This window comes from Battus philenor, unplaced genomic scaffold, assembly GCF_028537555.1.
Source record: "Battus philenor isolate CCGP_79_NKW_IND1 unplaced genomic scaffold, ilBatPhil1.0.hap1 SCAF_1, whole genome shotgun sequence".
Lineage (NCBI taxonomy): Eukaryota > Metazoa > Arthropoda > Insecta > Lepidoptera > Papilionidae > Battus > Battus philenor.
In genome coordinates this window covers 13402773-13419368 of record NW_027181661.1, presented here as the reverse complement: position 1 = coordinate 13419368, position 16596 = coordinate 13402773, and the positions used below count along the sequence as shown (strand labels likewise).

Here is a 16596-nt window from a genome sequence, read left to right as displayed (position 1 = left end):
AGAAAAGTTTAATTCAACTAAAGAAACCTGTCTAATAAAAAAAAAGGTTTACTACAAAATACTATTACATTTTAACAAATAAGTGTTATCTTGAGTTATTTATCGTATTGTGTTAATTGAAACGCAGGCATCGTTTCAGAGAGCAGTACATAGTAAAACTGTAAGCTCCCAGAGATCGGTTATTTGTGTCCATTAGTTGTCAGTTAGTCATCGCTTCTCTGGTAGCATCTGACGTCATTTAGATTATCAACGCAAACACTGCACATTCCTAAATTCTCGGCTATATAAACTGTGTATCGTTAAACTTGTGATCAAGAACAGGTTAAATAAGCGATAAGGCGGTAAAAATACCGATAATGACTACCAAGAAAATTTAAGTTCAAATTGAATTATCCCTTATCGCTAATTAAATAATTTATGTATAATTAATATTCAGAATAAATATAATTTACAACGGACTCGCCTTGAAATGTATAGTTTAACTTTTCTGAATCAAGTAATAGAATAGACAGCATTGACTGTGTATTTTTAGGAATTTTACAAACATTTTTAAAAACATTTATGTATAAGAATTAGTATTGAAAATAAAATAAGCCTTAAAAATACTTTATTGAAAGGAAATACATTGTTTCGAACATTTGTAGCGCATGGTGCTCGTAAGTTTTTGTCGGGTGAAGGGGACAGGATCACCGCATGCCTTGACAGACACGGTTTAAACAAAAAGTGATATACTACTGCGGAACTATATCATAAAATTCGCTGAACGGTGGCGGTACACGCAAATACCGGCGAGCGTAGCTGAAATGAAGTCAGTACGATCTAAAATTACTAAGAGCTGATGTGTTCACGTCGCTGTAAAAGCGATTTTTATGGGTTCATGTAATTTGGGTCATTTGGTCATGCTAAGATGAGTCAACAGTTACGAGAGTAAATAACAAACCGGCTATAAACCAACAGCTGTCATATTTCAGCTGATTATCAACAGAAGGAACCTAATTAGATCCTCCAATGTAAGTAAATATGTTACAGAAAAGAAGATTTTTTACCCAATAAAAGTACCATCCGATACGTGTAAATTTATACAATATTCTATTTGATGAATAAAACTGTTAAAACATCGGCTTTGTACATTACCCATAAGTTATATTAAAGTTATAATACAAAATATATGAAAAAAAGAGCAAAAAACATACAGCTATTTTTAGTTCAGTGCAGTAGCTTCTACACATAAAACTACTGCTTCCATTATTTAAAAAATACTTCTTGTTGCTCTAACCACGAAGAGTATTTTTCATTACAAAAATGTTATTCTTTTCATTATATAAATACATCTTGTATTGATACATTTTGTTACTAAAGACTTACATCGTATATTGGATGTCTATGTGCTATTCACCTATACTCCAAACATAATTTGCAATCTTAAATAATATTACTAAACGATCACAATTATGATAATGATTTTAAAAAACAAATTTCAATTTATGAAGTTTTTATGAGAGTAAACGATCATTATTGCTAAATTTACTATCTAAAAAAGAGAGCATTCCATACAAAACCACCAAATCATAGAATTCGTACAGAAAAACGGCTTAGATACTATGTAAGTGGCGGCACAGTTATCATTGCCCTATAAAATTCCGAGAAGAAATTAAAATGCGTTACAATACAGTTCTCCGTTCATTAGCGAGATAAGAGCAAAGTTGCTGCTCTCATTGAAACTGATTTATAGCATGGGACTCATTGTATAACAATTCGTCCGCATGATACATAGGTTGCGTCAGCGTCGTGACATCAGCTACTATGGTGATAGATAAAGCACGCAATTATTTATAACTAAAAGCATTATGTTACTTTGTAGTTCTTGACTATATATAGAAAAGCTTATACGCTTCGCCTGCATTGGTGCAAAGGTACAAAAAAGTTTCTATTTGAAGTAAATTGTTATTGTGATGTATTGTGTGTCCCATCGATTAAAAAATTCGTGCACTTTTTTGGAAAAAGGAACATTATTGAACTGTCCAAGAAATTTCTCATTTTTGGTATTCTTATTATCTTTCTACCAAAATAATACTCACAAACGCAAATTGAGCGCAAATTGAGAACGAAACGAACATGATAAAATTGAGTATATAACTGGCATCAAAGGTTCGCATAAACCTAAGGATACTTACTAGTTATATACTGTAATACGCTTAGGCGGTTGCAAATTTCTAAGTAAATCAGTAAGTTACATTATGTAAACACGTAAGCTTGTCACCGAGTTGTAAGTTCAGTTACAGTCACCGACATAAATCTGGTGCGAGCGACAAGCGAGTGATAATGTCGCTATCGGAATGTCGCGAGGTTTCGGTTCGCGGCGGAAGCGACGTCGGAGTGCGTCCGACTGCTGCCGTCTACGACTACAAGTGCAAATGAAAACTATTGGGTGTCGACGCATACCGACCCCTCGTATCAGTTGTAATCTTAAGCTATTATAAAATCGAACAAAATATGCACGCAAGGCTTTTAGTACATTATTACGGTTTTTTTTTATGAACTTCATTTCTAACTTTTTAAATTGACAAAGTTGTAAAATATTATTTAAAGCAGGGACTCTCATAATATCTCGTTCATTTAACACCTTAGAGTATAAATTAATAAAAAGGTCATGTACATATACCCTTTCCTCCGTTTTATTAACTATTCTCATTATTTACTCAGGATTATAAAAATTGTAATTTTTGACGCAATCTGTAAAGTTCGCAGATTTGAATCAGGCCTTCAGCCAATGCAATTTTAACTACAGTGTTCTTTTGTCTATTATAATTAATGGGAGGAAAAATCTACAATTTAAATTGGAATTAATAAAATTTTGTAACTGATGTGCCTGAATTTTTTTAAAGTTACCTTTATCGATAGTATCGGCGCTGTTTGGCCGTTAGTATTTTGAGCTTTAGAGAGTCCGGGGCTTTTGAAGTAATTAGAGTCCCGGGCTTCCTCACGGAAGCGCCTAACATTATTTATCTAATCGTATTGGGAGGCCGCCAAACTCTCAGGGTGCTAAGGCGGAAGCTACTTAACCTCAGCTTGGGCTGCCACTCGAAACGCGTTTAGCATTCCGATTTAAGGGTGCCCGAGTGAGCTGAACCTCGGATCAATCTATAGTCATTATCGGATTATAATCAAAATGACTGTGATATAACGTTTATATAATTAATATGACATAAATAGTATCATGTTTTAGAAATAAAAGAGACGCATTATAAACACATGCCACATATCAAATACAAAACCTAAACAAAGGTTATCAGTGTTCGGCCAAACATTGACCGACGTTATCGGTCCTAACAGGGACGATTCTGCCAATTTAATTCATAACCCATTAGGGTTTGAGAGAGACATCGGTTGCGGGTAACTCGTAAAATGAAGGTAAGCACGCGATCCGGCCAGTATTCAATTTCATAGAGAAACTTATTTTATGCTGGCGGGGTTATTCGCTCACGAAAGCTTAGAATTGATCAGTCCCGTCAAAGAATACATAGCATAACGTGGCATCGATGCGTTAGTTAATAAATTCGGAGGAAAATAACAACAAATATTTTTTTATCTATCATTATAGCTAAAACATCGTTTTTATATCTTATAAAAATTGTATAAAATCATAAGTACGTGATATTCATTAAAGTAATTACAGATTAATAAAGCGTGAGGAAACGTTCAAAATACAGAGCAATAAACTAAACTTTGAACTCAATTACTATCTAGTAGTAAAAATACTATTAGAAACTATTAAGTTCCAAAATACCTTAAATCCGGTTCAAAGGCATTCTTTTCCTACCATAGCTTTCTTCGAATTAGTAAGTTATGTTTATAAAAATTGAAAATTAATTTTTTTATTCCAAATATCTCCTTTTAGGCACCTCGAGCTTCTATTCAATGCTCTGGGAATATGTATACCAAAAAAATTTGCTAATTTTTCGTGACAGACACGCGGAAGATTCTTGTGGCAAAAACGAATGTAAAATATTGAAAAACTTAAACAAACACTTTTCTTTTGCCTCATAAACCTTAGTAAATTAAAAAATCTAGCCATGCTTGTTGTGTGTCCATTACCATTGAAATAAATGTCATTAAATTATGTAATTTTCTATATTTGTATTTTAAAAAACTTGAAATGTAATCTTTGAAATCCGCGACAACGAAAATATACGTGTATTTTATCGTGAGCAGACAGTCCCCAGAGTTCTGATTTGCGTGAACGTTCATAATTTACAAAAAAAGTATGGCTTACTAAGTCGATGGGAACTGCTTCATGGAATATTAGAAACTATTTGAGTTCTAAAGTAATCTAATTTGTTACGAACTTCCAAAGTTTCTTGCAAATTACCAACATTTATCAAATAATTGAGTGGTATAATGTGCTCATCAGCTTTTTGGTTTAAAATGCCGAGAAATTAAACAATTATTTTTTAGTTCTACCAAATTTCATATCGATACTTTGACTCTACATTATTACGAAAGAATTGCTGACACGTTGAGTTCACGGAAATCCAGACAAGTTAATAAATTTATGGCCATATACGGCTGTTGAACACCAGGAAGAGTTTTGTAACGCTGAATGAGGAATCAAATAACAGAATTAATTGAAAGATATATATAGTAACCTAACGTGTGCAGTTTATTTACAAAAAGTATATGTATAACGCTGTGCAACGCATTCGTACGTGACACACGGACGGCGATGTTTGTTTGACTAAATATTAAATTTGTTGATTGATTTCAATCAAGCAAGGTCATCGTGATACAAATTCATTAGGACATTGTTGACTGACGCTATGGAAAATAATGCAATTGATATTTCGAATAAATTGGATGTAGTTTAAAATAAATCATTTGAATAGATTTTTATATATGTAACTGCATTCGTATGGTTACACTGAGCCCTTGTGTTCGTTGATGGTTTTAATAAAAAAAATCTTGCTTCTACTATAATATTACGCTAATAGTGAGCATAAAAATTATTAATTCAAATAAAATAATATTAGCAACATACTTCGACCCAAGTTTACTTAAAATTGAAGGGAAGAAATCAAATAAAGCGCACTTCGCCGCTTAAAGGAATAAACTCGCTTATTGTCATAGTCTAAGATCCTATTACAATCGTATAGATGGCAAAGTAAACGAATAGAGAACGAAAATTAAATCTACGAATTCGATTAAAAATTAAATAACGATAATATACTAGTTTTAGGAAAAATATAATAGATTTTAACAAAAAAATAAATAACTTTTAATCTTTGTAGGAAATTTAAGACATTTGGAGGTAAAATATCATATAAAGTAAATACTGATGAAAACAATGAAAAACTTAGATATTCATTGAATGATGTTTGTTCATTTCAGTAGTAATATTCTTAAGTTCGTCCTATAGACAAATTCAAAAGAGAAATTTGCGGTAAATTTATTATAAAATTTAATTAATATTACTAATCTTAACAATTTTTATGCAGTATATATTTCCAAGTTTGTCGAAATGGAACGTGGACTCGTTTAACTTTATTTCGATTTCATCTCTGTAACAAGAGGTAAGGTGTCTTGTGACCTCATTTTATCACTATTCTGAATCCACGATGGAAAAAGAGATCGTTCACTGATGTATTATTAAAATTCTGGAATCTCTTTGCAAAGTTCCCTGTTCAAGAAATTCGAAATAAGTTTACGAAAGCTATTATTTTTTAAACAATTGTCTTTCCGATATCTTTACAGGATAATAACATTTATGTTGTTGACACTTTTTATAAAATTCAAGAGCTCAATAGTAATGGATTAACTATTCGGTAATTCAAAATAAGAGTGGACACGTTTTATACAAAAGATAAATTAATTCATGACAAGACCATAACACGTTACGATAAAACATTTTTAATTGTTTAATAGCATTTAAACTGGATCCGTCGTGCAATAAGACGCTATAATAAAACAATGCATCAAGCTATCATTGCCAATGATACAGTACCAAGAAAGCTAAAGTTCTCTCAATCTATTCCAATAAAAATTTAAGCACCCTTCATGACAATAACCGCGCCGGGCACTCAATATTTTCATCAACAAGCATTGGAATTGTTTGCCCACTTAATCTACAGCGATGTGCTCTGATATAATCAAATTGCACTTGAACGAAACTACTTAAAAACATGTATGAATACTATGCGTTCGAAGGCAATACCTATAAAATATGAACAAACTAAAAAAATGGATGTATAATTATTTTATTTTAAAATATTAAACTAACAGAAGCATCATAATATTAAGCAAACGAAGCGAAGTTTGTTTTTGAATGTTGATTCTTACTCTTTTGCGATTTTTCGATGAAGTTTATAATTTTTGTAATAAAAAAAAAAAAACACCGAGAAAGCTTTTCAAAAAACTTAAATGGTTGATTGAAGTCAGCACCTATTTGTGTAAATGATATAGAACAACAATAACTGACGTTTTACGTCTTTCTTTTAAAATATATTGAGTTAAAAATTACTAGCCTTACAATCAAGTAATTTGACAATAATATAGTGTAAAACAGAGTGATATGAATAGTTGAATGAGATAAACGTGTAAAACTAATTATTGTCATCAGTCGTTGCTGTAAAACAGATTAATGAATTCAATAGCTAAAACGTATGCTTTACGAAGTATGGCCGGCCGAAATTACATTACAATTATGACGTGTGTTACGTACACACGTGTTACCATGGTCCTTATTAGAAGTTATGTATTTTTTTTATCCGAAATTATAAAAAATGTATTTGATATTAGTAAGGCCCTCGTCTGTTATATTTACTTCACTCATAATGTCGGCCATCAATTGGTTTATGCTTATTATAGATGAGTAATACTTGAGATTCTGATTACCAAAGATCTACTCGACATTCCAATAATAAATATTATGACTCTATATTACTGAAGTAAGCAAGTCTGTTTTTGTTAACACGTACGAGTATATGTTGTTTCGGATTATTTTGATACAGGAATTTTTGGGCATGTACAAGAAATACTACTGTCCCTTTTTTAAAAATAGTTGCACCTATTAGTCTAAAATTATTATCATTCTGTACATAAATAACATTAAGTAAAAAATATTTCAGTTCTACAATTTTTTATTACCAATTTATTTAAGTATCTTATAAATGAACAAGCAACTAGAGTTTTAAAACAGCACTTTTTCATGAACACCAATTTCTGATGAACTTCTCGATTCTTGAATTCAAACACGGTCAATGTCCACAACGAGCTAAAATGAAAGGCCTTTAGGCCAGCAGAAACCGCATGTTGGACGGACATTTTAATTGCTTAGTGAGTACGTAACCAGGATACTTGACTGCAAAAGCAATTACATACGTACGCAATCTAAGAAATAAGTGACTGATTTTCACATTGATGACTTGTACTACTAAAATTTCAAATATGGCGCCTTAAGTTAAAGATTTGATTTATGGATAAAGATTATTCCAAGTTATTTGACACGAACTAATACAAATTATTATAAATAATCAAAAGTTACACATTATCATTATACAGAATCTATTGTTTAGAGCAATTTAGAATGATGTCTATTTTAGTTTAATAATTGCCAATTGATTGGGAACATGCAACGATCCAGTGCTCTCGAATTACCACTAGGTTAAACGTTCCTATACAATGCAAGGAAATGCCGCGCTAAATCCGTCACTCAAAATGTCTAAATGAAACCCGTTTAAGGTAAACAATGCAACAAGATATTGTGTTTTGTCTTTTGAAAATACATTTGATCACAAAAATCTCTTTCATATATAAATTGCATTTTTAGGTAAATATATAGATGTTTTTAAATGTTTTGTAACAGCGTTTAACGAAAAGCATAGATGCTATGTAAGGGATGGTTTAAACCGCTTTAGTCTTCTTTTTTTGAGCCGATAGGCAACTACTGCAAGCCATTGGCCTCCCTTAAGGATCGAAACGATGATCAGCGACTTCCTGCGAGCCTATGTCGTCGGTACATCTAGCGGGGGTCTACTCAAGACGCTTGTAAAGGCTCATGGTCGCTAGTGGAGAATCTCCCGGTTCCAACGGCCATCGGTTGGGTGGGCGATATGCCTCGCCCTCTGCCACTTCAAACGAAGAATTCTTCGAGCTAAGCCGGTAACACAGGTTCTTCTCCGAGCATAGTCTCCTCTATTACTCCTTGGGAGATCTCTAGCCTTCTTATGAGGCACGTAAGCGACCACGTCTCGATTCCGTAAGTTATTACCGGCAACACTGACTGGCCAAAGGCCTTCGTCTTTAGGCATTGCGGTATTTTAGACGAGATATTTTGGAGCTTCCCGAACGCTGCCCATCCGAGTTGGATTCGGCGAGTGATCTCTTTTTCGAAGTTGGATTTACCAAACTGGACGATTTGTCCCAGGTATATATAATCATTACAACTTCGAGCGAAGCACCTTCGCTAACTGCTAGCGTAAGTACGACTAAGATAATAGATTATGATAGCTTCGTCTTGACCATATTTATTCTAAGGACTACGTGTCCGGTGGCCCTTCTGAGATCATTATATTTATCGTAAATTACGGCTACATCATCAGCAAACCCAAGGGGAGTAACGTACTCTCCTTTTATATTGCCTGCTGAACTTACGCCATCAGTTCGAAGACATCTTCCAGTGAAGCGGTGATCAGTTTCAGAGATATAAGTTCTCCCTGTCTAACACCTCTCTGTAACCGGGTAGGTTTCGAGCAATGGCTCCGTAGCCTGACTGACATGCTGGCATTTTTATTCGAGCACTTTGACATATGCATGTACCGATAGTCGATCTGGCATCTTTGGTTCGACTACAGCAGAGTCCAAGTCTCGAACGCATCATAGGCTTTCTCATAGTCTACAAACATGAAACATAGTGGCCGATTATACTTTTCAGTTTTCTATATATTCTGCAACAGAGTATGTATGTGGTCTATGGAATTAAATCCTTAAAGGCAACCGGCTCTTTTGGAAGACTATGAGTTAACAAACCTGCGTGCGAGAAGATTTGTAATGACCTCAACAACCTATAGATATTATAAGTGAGATCGGTCTGTAATTCTTCAGCAAAGTATAATAACATCATTTCAAAAAAAGGCCCAACTTACTCCTGATCAATGTCTGTGGGATCATGTCTTCGAGGAGGAAGATATTAAACAGCTTCGGGAAATATTTCGGTTGGTATTTTGCCGTTGACGCTTTAGTTTATTATCAGACAACTTTAAAGACTATACTTTTGTCTTACCTGGCGGACAGTCGGCTTCGTCGGAACCATCGTCGCAGTCAGAGATGCGGTCGCATCGTCGATCCGCAGGCAAACATCTGGTGAAGTCGCAACGGAATTCGTTCATGGCACAAACTGCATAACAAAAAATATAAAATCAATACCTTCACAGTTTAATTCAGAAAAATAGATGAATAATACTAATTTAATCTCATTATACATGGGGATATCTATTATCTTCAGCGAATATTTAAGTTTAGAATAGGATAACCCTGTCACATAATGAACTTATTCGCATAATAAAACTAACAATAACCCTCATATAAGCCGACAGACGCCTACTGTAAGGCATATGTCTCTTCTAAATGTCGCCACTTCCCTTAAATATGTCATAGGTCTTCTTAACTGTGGATAACTTTACTTAACTTTTAAACTTTCACTAGAAAAGTTGCAGCGGCAGGGCGGTAAAAGTCGTCAGCCAAATGCTCTTTTGTTCTTAATAAAAGGAGAGGTTAGAAATATTAAATCGGTATTATAATAGCTGATAATTCAATTAATTTAAAAGCAGTGCTTAAGGGCACCAAAATTAGGAAAAGCTCCCCACAAACTAGAGTTCTTTTTAAGACATTAAGGTCAACAGCCAACAAAGTGCCCGATAGCATGAAGAATCTCGTCAGTGGAAGCAGAAAAGGAGCCCTATTAAGGCTTTGACTCAATGCTGCAAAGGAATACATAGAAAGAAGACGTAAAGAAGTACAAAGAAATAGCCATCTACATATAGACCGGATCCTATAGTAGACAGGTGATAAGACGTAACCGTAATAAACCTGGTCACCCATGATAAAACTACACTAGATTTGTAGAACCCTGACAATAAAGTAAAAAAAACCAATAAAACCCCTACGAAAAAAAATCAGAAGCTTATCAGAAGGTCGTTTATTCGGTGTCCGTGGTACACCTACACGAGTTTAAGACCTTCCACAGAGAAAATATGGAAATCCTAAAATTATTACTAATACAGGCCGTCGCGGCCTTTTACGACAGTAATAGGAAAACTTCCTCGGAGAAAACATAAATGAACATTATACGAAAGCGTAAATTGCGATTTGTCTTCGTCCCAGCTATCAGAAAAAGGCCATCATCACCATCTAAGGAAAAACACAATCACAATACCAAACACCGCCCGACAATCAACTTGTCATTAGCCAAGTGTACGGAGGTAATGTTTGATCATCAAAAAAAAATTTTGGGAATGTAAACATCAACGAGGCAGTACTAGAGGGTTGGACGGTTTCGTTTGATGCTATTCAAAAAAATTAATTCATCAAAGAATTTCCTATGAATCACTTTGGTTTCTCAGTGGCAATTACTCAGGTAACTGAAACGAAAAAAAAATACAGAGGAAAAGCCTCTTCCAGGTAAAATACTTTAGATCATTCAAATTCATTAAGAGTGTCTATCATAGTTAAGGCGTTTATGCGCAGTCGCTCCTCACAGTTAACTATCGTTTTATTTTAGAACATCGGAGGAAAAGAAAACCCTGATCAGCCAGAGCTTTGGTAGTAGTGATGACTCCAAGATCCTAACCTTGAATAATAGCTGACAGCAAGGCTCAAGGACCACTTTCGAATAATAAGAACAAAAAGAAAAAAGTTTAAAGAAAAAAGTTTGTGGCCAGCGTGCCTTAGTCGCCATTTCTCGTCGCATTATCGACTGTATCCTACACGGAAGGCGACGTCGATATGTTAAGCAGATTTATTTTCTTCAAAGTGTACAATCGGATATAATCTAAAATGGCATCGGACCGCAGTGGTCATGGTAGTCCTAAAAGAAAACTTTATAACTGCCGAACTCGTAAATATGAACCGCATAAAATTATTTCACCAAGGTTTTCATAACATTTTACCAATGTAATAAACATATTATTTTAACGAAAACATTGGGTGATTTTTATTTTAATTAAAAGTTGATAAAATTTTCCAATTTTCATTAAGAGTAGATATAAAGTACTTAAATAATGCCCCAGGCTTATGGATTAACAAAAATATTATACGAGTATAACAAGCAATATTGTAAAGCATCGTAATTACTCTGAACAATTTTTAAAAGTATTGTAAATTGAGATAAATTGATTTTGTAGATCTTTAATAAAAGTGACTGCATAATTAAGTTTGAATAGTTTTGTAGTTTGATTACTATACATTAAGATATTAATACTAAAATGCCATTATGAAATAATAAAGTTCATAGTGTATTATTGTATATCTGATTATTACTTATGGAGTTCGATTTATTTGATTGATGAGAAGAATTCGTAATTTGTAACAAAATAAAATGACTAGCTTACTGTCTTGGAAAATAACGAAACCAGAGTATAACGAGAAAATCAAAATAAAGATATTTACAGGCTGGAGTAGTTGTTTCCGGTATAACTTCATTGTCCATTCCTGGTCTTGAAGTAAATGATTCAAGGAGCTCATTGTTATCCGGGCCTGGAGTGGATAAAATAATAAAAAAATAATTCAAAATAAACAAACAAAAAAGTAAAGTACAAAAATAAATTTTGATAATTGTTCAAAATTATTGATATTAATTGCATATAACAAAACAAATTTAAAAAATGAAACATTCAATAAACAATTATATTTAAATTATAATTAAATAAACTAAAAATAAACAAGTTAAAGATACCTATAGTATCGCAGCCTAATTCGTCGTCACCCTCGGGACAGTCAATCTGTTTATTGCATAATTGGTCTTTGCAAATACTTTTGTCTGAGTTTTTACAGAGTACTGGGTCGCAAAAGCCCCCTCCGCCATTTTCTTTGTTATTGTCGTCGTCGTTTTCAGATGATGCACCGCCAATAATGGGATCCGGTTCGTCATCATCACCCCTTTTTATTGTATATTGATTTTGATCGTCGACCCCTTTTAAATTAAATAATTAGATGAAAAAAAAATTAACAGACACCAACGTCGTAAAAATAATATAGAACAGATAAAATAACCAATAACAATATTTTGTATGTACCTACATAACTAGAGAAATATGAAACCAACTTCGGTTGCAAGCTACTTGTTCAACCTCTTTATTACCCAATTTAAAAGTATTTATATGAAACAAAAGTCTATATCATATAAAGTCTTTATGTGTGACCTGTTTTTACTTAGCTACGTGTTAATATAAACAAACTACTGCTTATCCGTTTTGAGTCTACGTGTAAATTAGTAATAAAATTTCACTCCTTGTACCGGACAAAGTAATATTGGACTTTTTATTAGAAGATGCAATATCATCTGTCCGAGTGTGAGTGAAATAAAAATAACAGTTATATTTTCTTTATATTACTAATTATAAATCATGATCAAATTAATTATAATTCAATTGCAATTGCAAACGATTATCAAGCTAAATCTTTACTAGAAAGGAATTACAACAGAAAATAAAAACAGCATAGATCCAAACTTGTTGAACACTGCCAATTGTATTTTGTTAATAAATACATAAATGTAACATTACGTGAAATATAATAGACTAATTTATTGTTTATTATTTTAAAAATTTAAAACAAGATAAATTAGTAATTGGTAATTTTTAATCTCTCAGTGTTGACAGACCCAAGATGATTCTGGGTTCGATTATTAAAAAAAATATCAAAGCCGATAGATGAACGTATTGAATGAGCAATCATTTAAAGTCATTATTAAGAGGATTCTTGATCAATAACATTAATAACCTGGATCAGTGATGTCGACGGCATTGAACTCATTCTCATCCACGGTGAATACACCAAGTTGTCTCCTTTGCCTGATGTGATCTCGAAGAATTCTCGCGAGCTCTTCCGTGTCCTCAAAGCCAGATGTCACTATTTCCATAGTCACCTTGCATGAAAATTCGTCGGATAATCTCGACCTGTAATAACGTAATAATTATTTTTATTAATTTTCAAACATTTACAGAAAGATCATTATTTGGATAGCCTAACAATCAAATTTTAAGTCTTTATTTTAATGAAGTAACAACTCAAAATTTATTTCGAATTTATCACCATCTCCGGACGTCTAACAAGCGTCAATCTCTATATTCGTGTCATATTTGGACTCCGAACAAACATTTGATCATGTTTCAGGTTATTCATACGACCGAAAGTACTCACATCCTTCATTTACTCAATTATTATGTTTTTTTCAATCCACTTACTCACTCTTATCTAAAATCAAGAATTTAATTTATTTACGATACACATGGAAGTTCTTTAAGATCTTCGTTTTAGGCCATATCTTTTACAACACAGGTCGTTTTTTTGTCGAATGAGTTACTATATAGAATCCAAGAATTTCTGCCTTTATAGAGTATAAAAAACAAAATAAAGCTACAAATCTCTCAAACAAGCAATGAAACCCACAATGTATTCTTTAACATCATAATCATTCCAACCGTAGAATGTCCACAGCTAAAATAATTCCTAAATTAAATAAATTGAATAATTTTAGTGTAATAATAAAAATACTTACTGTATTCTGACTAGGCTTGCCCTCTGTGTTCCGGGGATATCAACGAATAGAGTATTTACTGCATCGGCAAGCCCTTTAGATATATTCTGGAACTGTTCTGAATCTCTATTGGAGTATTGTTTCAGGTACGGTTCCATTACGATGAACGTCACACGCAGAGTCTCTGGAACGTGACGTTACAAATGATTATCAAGTATCAAATGTATTTAATAGTAAAATTACTAAAATTTTACCTTGAAACTGTATTAGCAATAGGTAGTTATTCATATATATAGTGAAAAGCTAAAAAAATCATATATATAGTGAAAAGCTAGTGAAAATTACATTTTTGATAATGCTATATAATAAAATAAGATAAATTGATCCATATTTTTTTTAAATTGCAGTAATTACTGAAATGACAAAAAAAAATTAAGAATGTTGACAAGAAAAAAATATAAAATTAACGTCCTTTCACTAAAAGAGTATCGAAGTACCAATATGTAATGTAAATTATTTATAATTGGCTTGAAATTATTGTTGCTATATATTTTATACCCAGTGTAGTGTTTTCACGCACGAATATTACATACTTCTTTCCTTTTCATAACATCATAGCATGCGATCAATATAACGTTATCTCAAATATGAAAACTCTCCAATGATACTTACTTTCTTTTGTTTCCAGTTCTGGCCTGATCAACGTACCAGAGCCCTCGTCCGGATCTTCGTCATCTACATCATTTCTGTAATATAACGAAATCATTATATGAGATCGCGGAAGTAAATATAACTTATAAATGTATAATACTTCGAAAAATGAATCACTTCCTTAAATTATCACTTTTTTATTTACTGTATAGATAATCGTTAGAAAAATAGCGGGGTCTCCCGCTATTTTTTTTTCTTATTTTAAAATAATATTATTTGATAAATAGCATAACCGGCCAGATATAATCCTTCCAGTAAAAAAAGATTTTACTTCCTTTATTTTAATTAAACCAAAAACTGTATTTCATGATACAATGTAATAAATTTAGATAAAATAGCAAAAATTCCTTAAAAAATTTTTTGTCTGCGTCCAAAATATTATTACTTACATTTGTTATAAATCTATGAAAGCTATACGCTAAAAACTTGCTGATAAATTATTATCTGTTATACTTGTTTCAGAAATTTATTGAATATTGTTGTTAAAGATAGAATAATTATTTTTCTGTTTAATTTTTATTCCACAATCTAATGTAAAAAATCATATAATTATAAATTAATTATTATTAATTTTTCTATGTCCAAGATATAATTTACATCAGTTGTAAAGCTATAAAAGCTATATGCTATAAGTTAAATACTATTCCTAACTAATCAATTATTATTATACTTCTTACAACATTTTTATTCTTTTACATTAAGATGGTAAGATATAATTATTTTTTTTTCCTTTTGTGTCTGTGTTATTTTTAAGTCTTTACACAACCTACCCGTTGTCATCGAATTGATCATCTTTAGTGGATTCTGTCTCCGAAGGCGCTTCCGTAACACTGGGGAATGCTGAGAACATAATGAAAACAAATGATAAACAATAGTAGTATAAAATTTCGAGATTTTTTTAAATTGATGCGTAGAACTTATTTATCCTTTTCTATGGCCTAAAATCCCATACATAATTATGGATCCAGTTGTTGCAGCTGACTAAACTTGGCCACACTAGGCAACGGGTTTGACGATCACAGTGTGGTATAATAGTACGAAAAGGTCGCTGCTGCCCATCCTCTGGAAACTTGTGCAATCAGCAGTGGCAATCTTGTATCATTATTTTACAAAATGTGAGATATAAGGTTGCGTCACGTCATAAACGAACCCGCGACCTACGATCGCAGCTCTCGATCCTCTACCGCAGGGCCACCACTGCTCTTCTTCTTATAACAAATCAAAACGGTTAATACGCACATAAATACATATATAAGTAGGCTTTAAACATCTATGGATTTACTCTCTGAGGATGATGGACACAGAATATTTCGATTATTCATAAGGAACACTTGACTTACGCCAAAACAACTGCCTCTTCAATCGACGCAGATGTCCAGCCAGACCAATGTCCTGGTCTTTAACTTCGAGGAAATCATTTGAAGGATCTTCCTCTCCTTCCCAATAAATATCTCCCGCTGTTGCCGTCTGTAAAAGAGAAAGTATTTTTTATTAGACATTACGATTTCATTCCTTAAATTTTCTTTTTGAGTTATTCACAATTATTAATTAAATTTCTATATAGAACTAAAGTATAAAAAATAAAAATATAAGTATAAAAATATAAATATAACAAACTTGTTTCTATCTTTATTCAGTATTTCTATTTCCTATTTTATAAGAAAATAATATTAAGAAACTTAAATTACTTCAATTTAATTTACTTTTAAAAATCAGAATTGTTGAACATAATACCATATGTGGCAGTTCGTTTTAATAACAAATATAAGTTATCCCAACTTATATTATATATAATATGCTGACAAAATTTATTAAAAATATAATACAGGCTGATGAAAGGAATAATGCTTGATTTAACGGCGATACAATTAGGTATAGAGTAAAGAGGATTAATAAGCTCAAAGACAGATTCGGCTTCGCTGTCTCCAGAAATAGGTACAGTATTAATCGATGTTTGTGGATTGGTCGGCGCGAGTCCCGCCCCGCCTTAATAGCGATCCCGATTTGCCGGCCCCTTGCTTTTGTTATTTACAGATTTCAAGCTTTTCTCACCAAAAATATAATTTCTAATTTAATGCACGATACAAATAATTACTAAAAATTTACATTTCATTATATTAACATAAAAGTAATCATTA

General features: G+C 32.5%; 1 protein-coding gene across 7 annotated transcripts in view; it reads right to left on the bottom strand.

Moving 5' to 3' along the window:
• trol (terribly reduced optic lobes) overlaps positions 1-16596 on the bottom strand; it is a 130195-nt gene that overhangs the window by 69418 nt on the left and 44181 nt on the right. For all 7 annotated transcript variants that reach the window (XM_068761363.1, XM_068761393.1, XM_068761370.1 and 4 more), the window contains exons 2-9: positions 15799-15925; positions 15229-15298; positions 14420-14493; positions 13769-13931; positions 12991-13166; positions 11945-12181; positions 11659-11745; positions 9275-9388 (exon numbers count right to left, since the gene is read on the bottom strand). In XM_068761363.1, the coding sequence (XP_068617464.1) occupies positions 9275-9388; positions 11659-11745; positions 11945-12181; positions 12991-13166; positions 13769-13931; positions 14420-14493; positions 15229-15298; positions 15799-15925 (1048 nt within the window). The remainder of the gene's footprint in view (positions 1-9274; positions 9389-11658; positions 11746-11944; positions 12182-12990; positions 13167-13768; positions 13932-14419; positions 14494-15228; positions 15299-15798; positions 15926-16596) is intronic.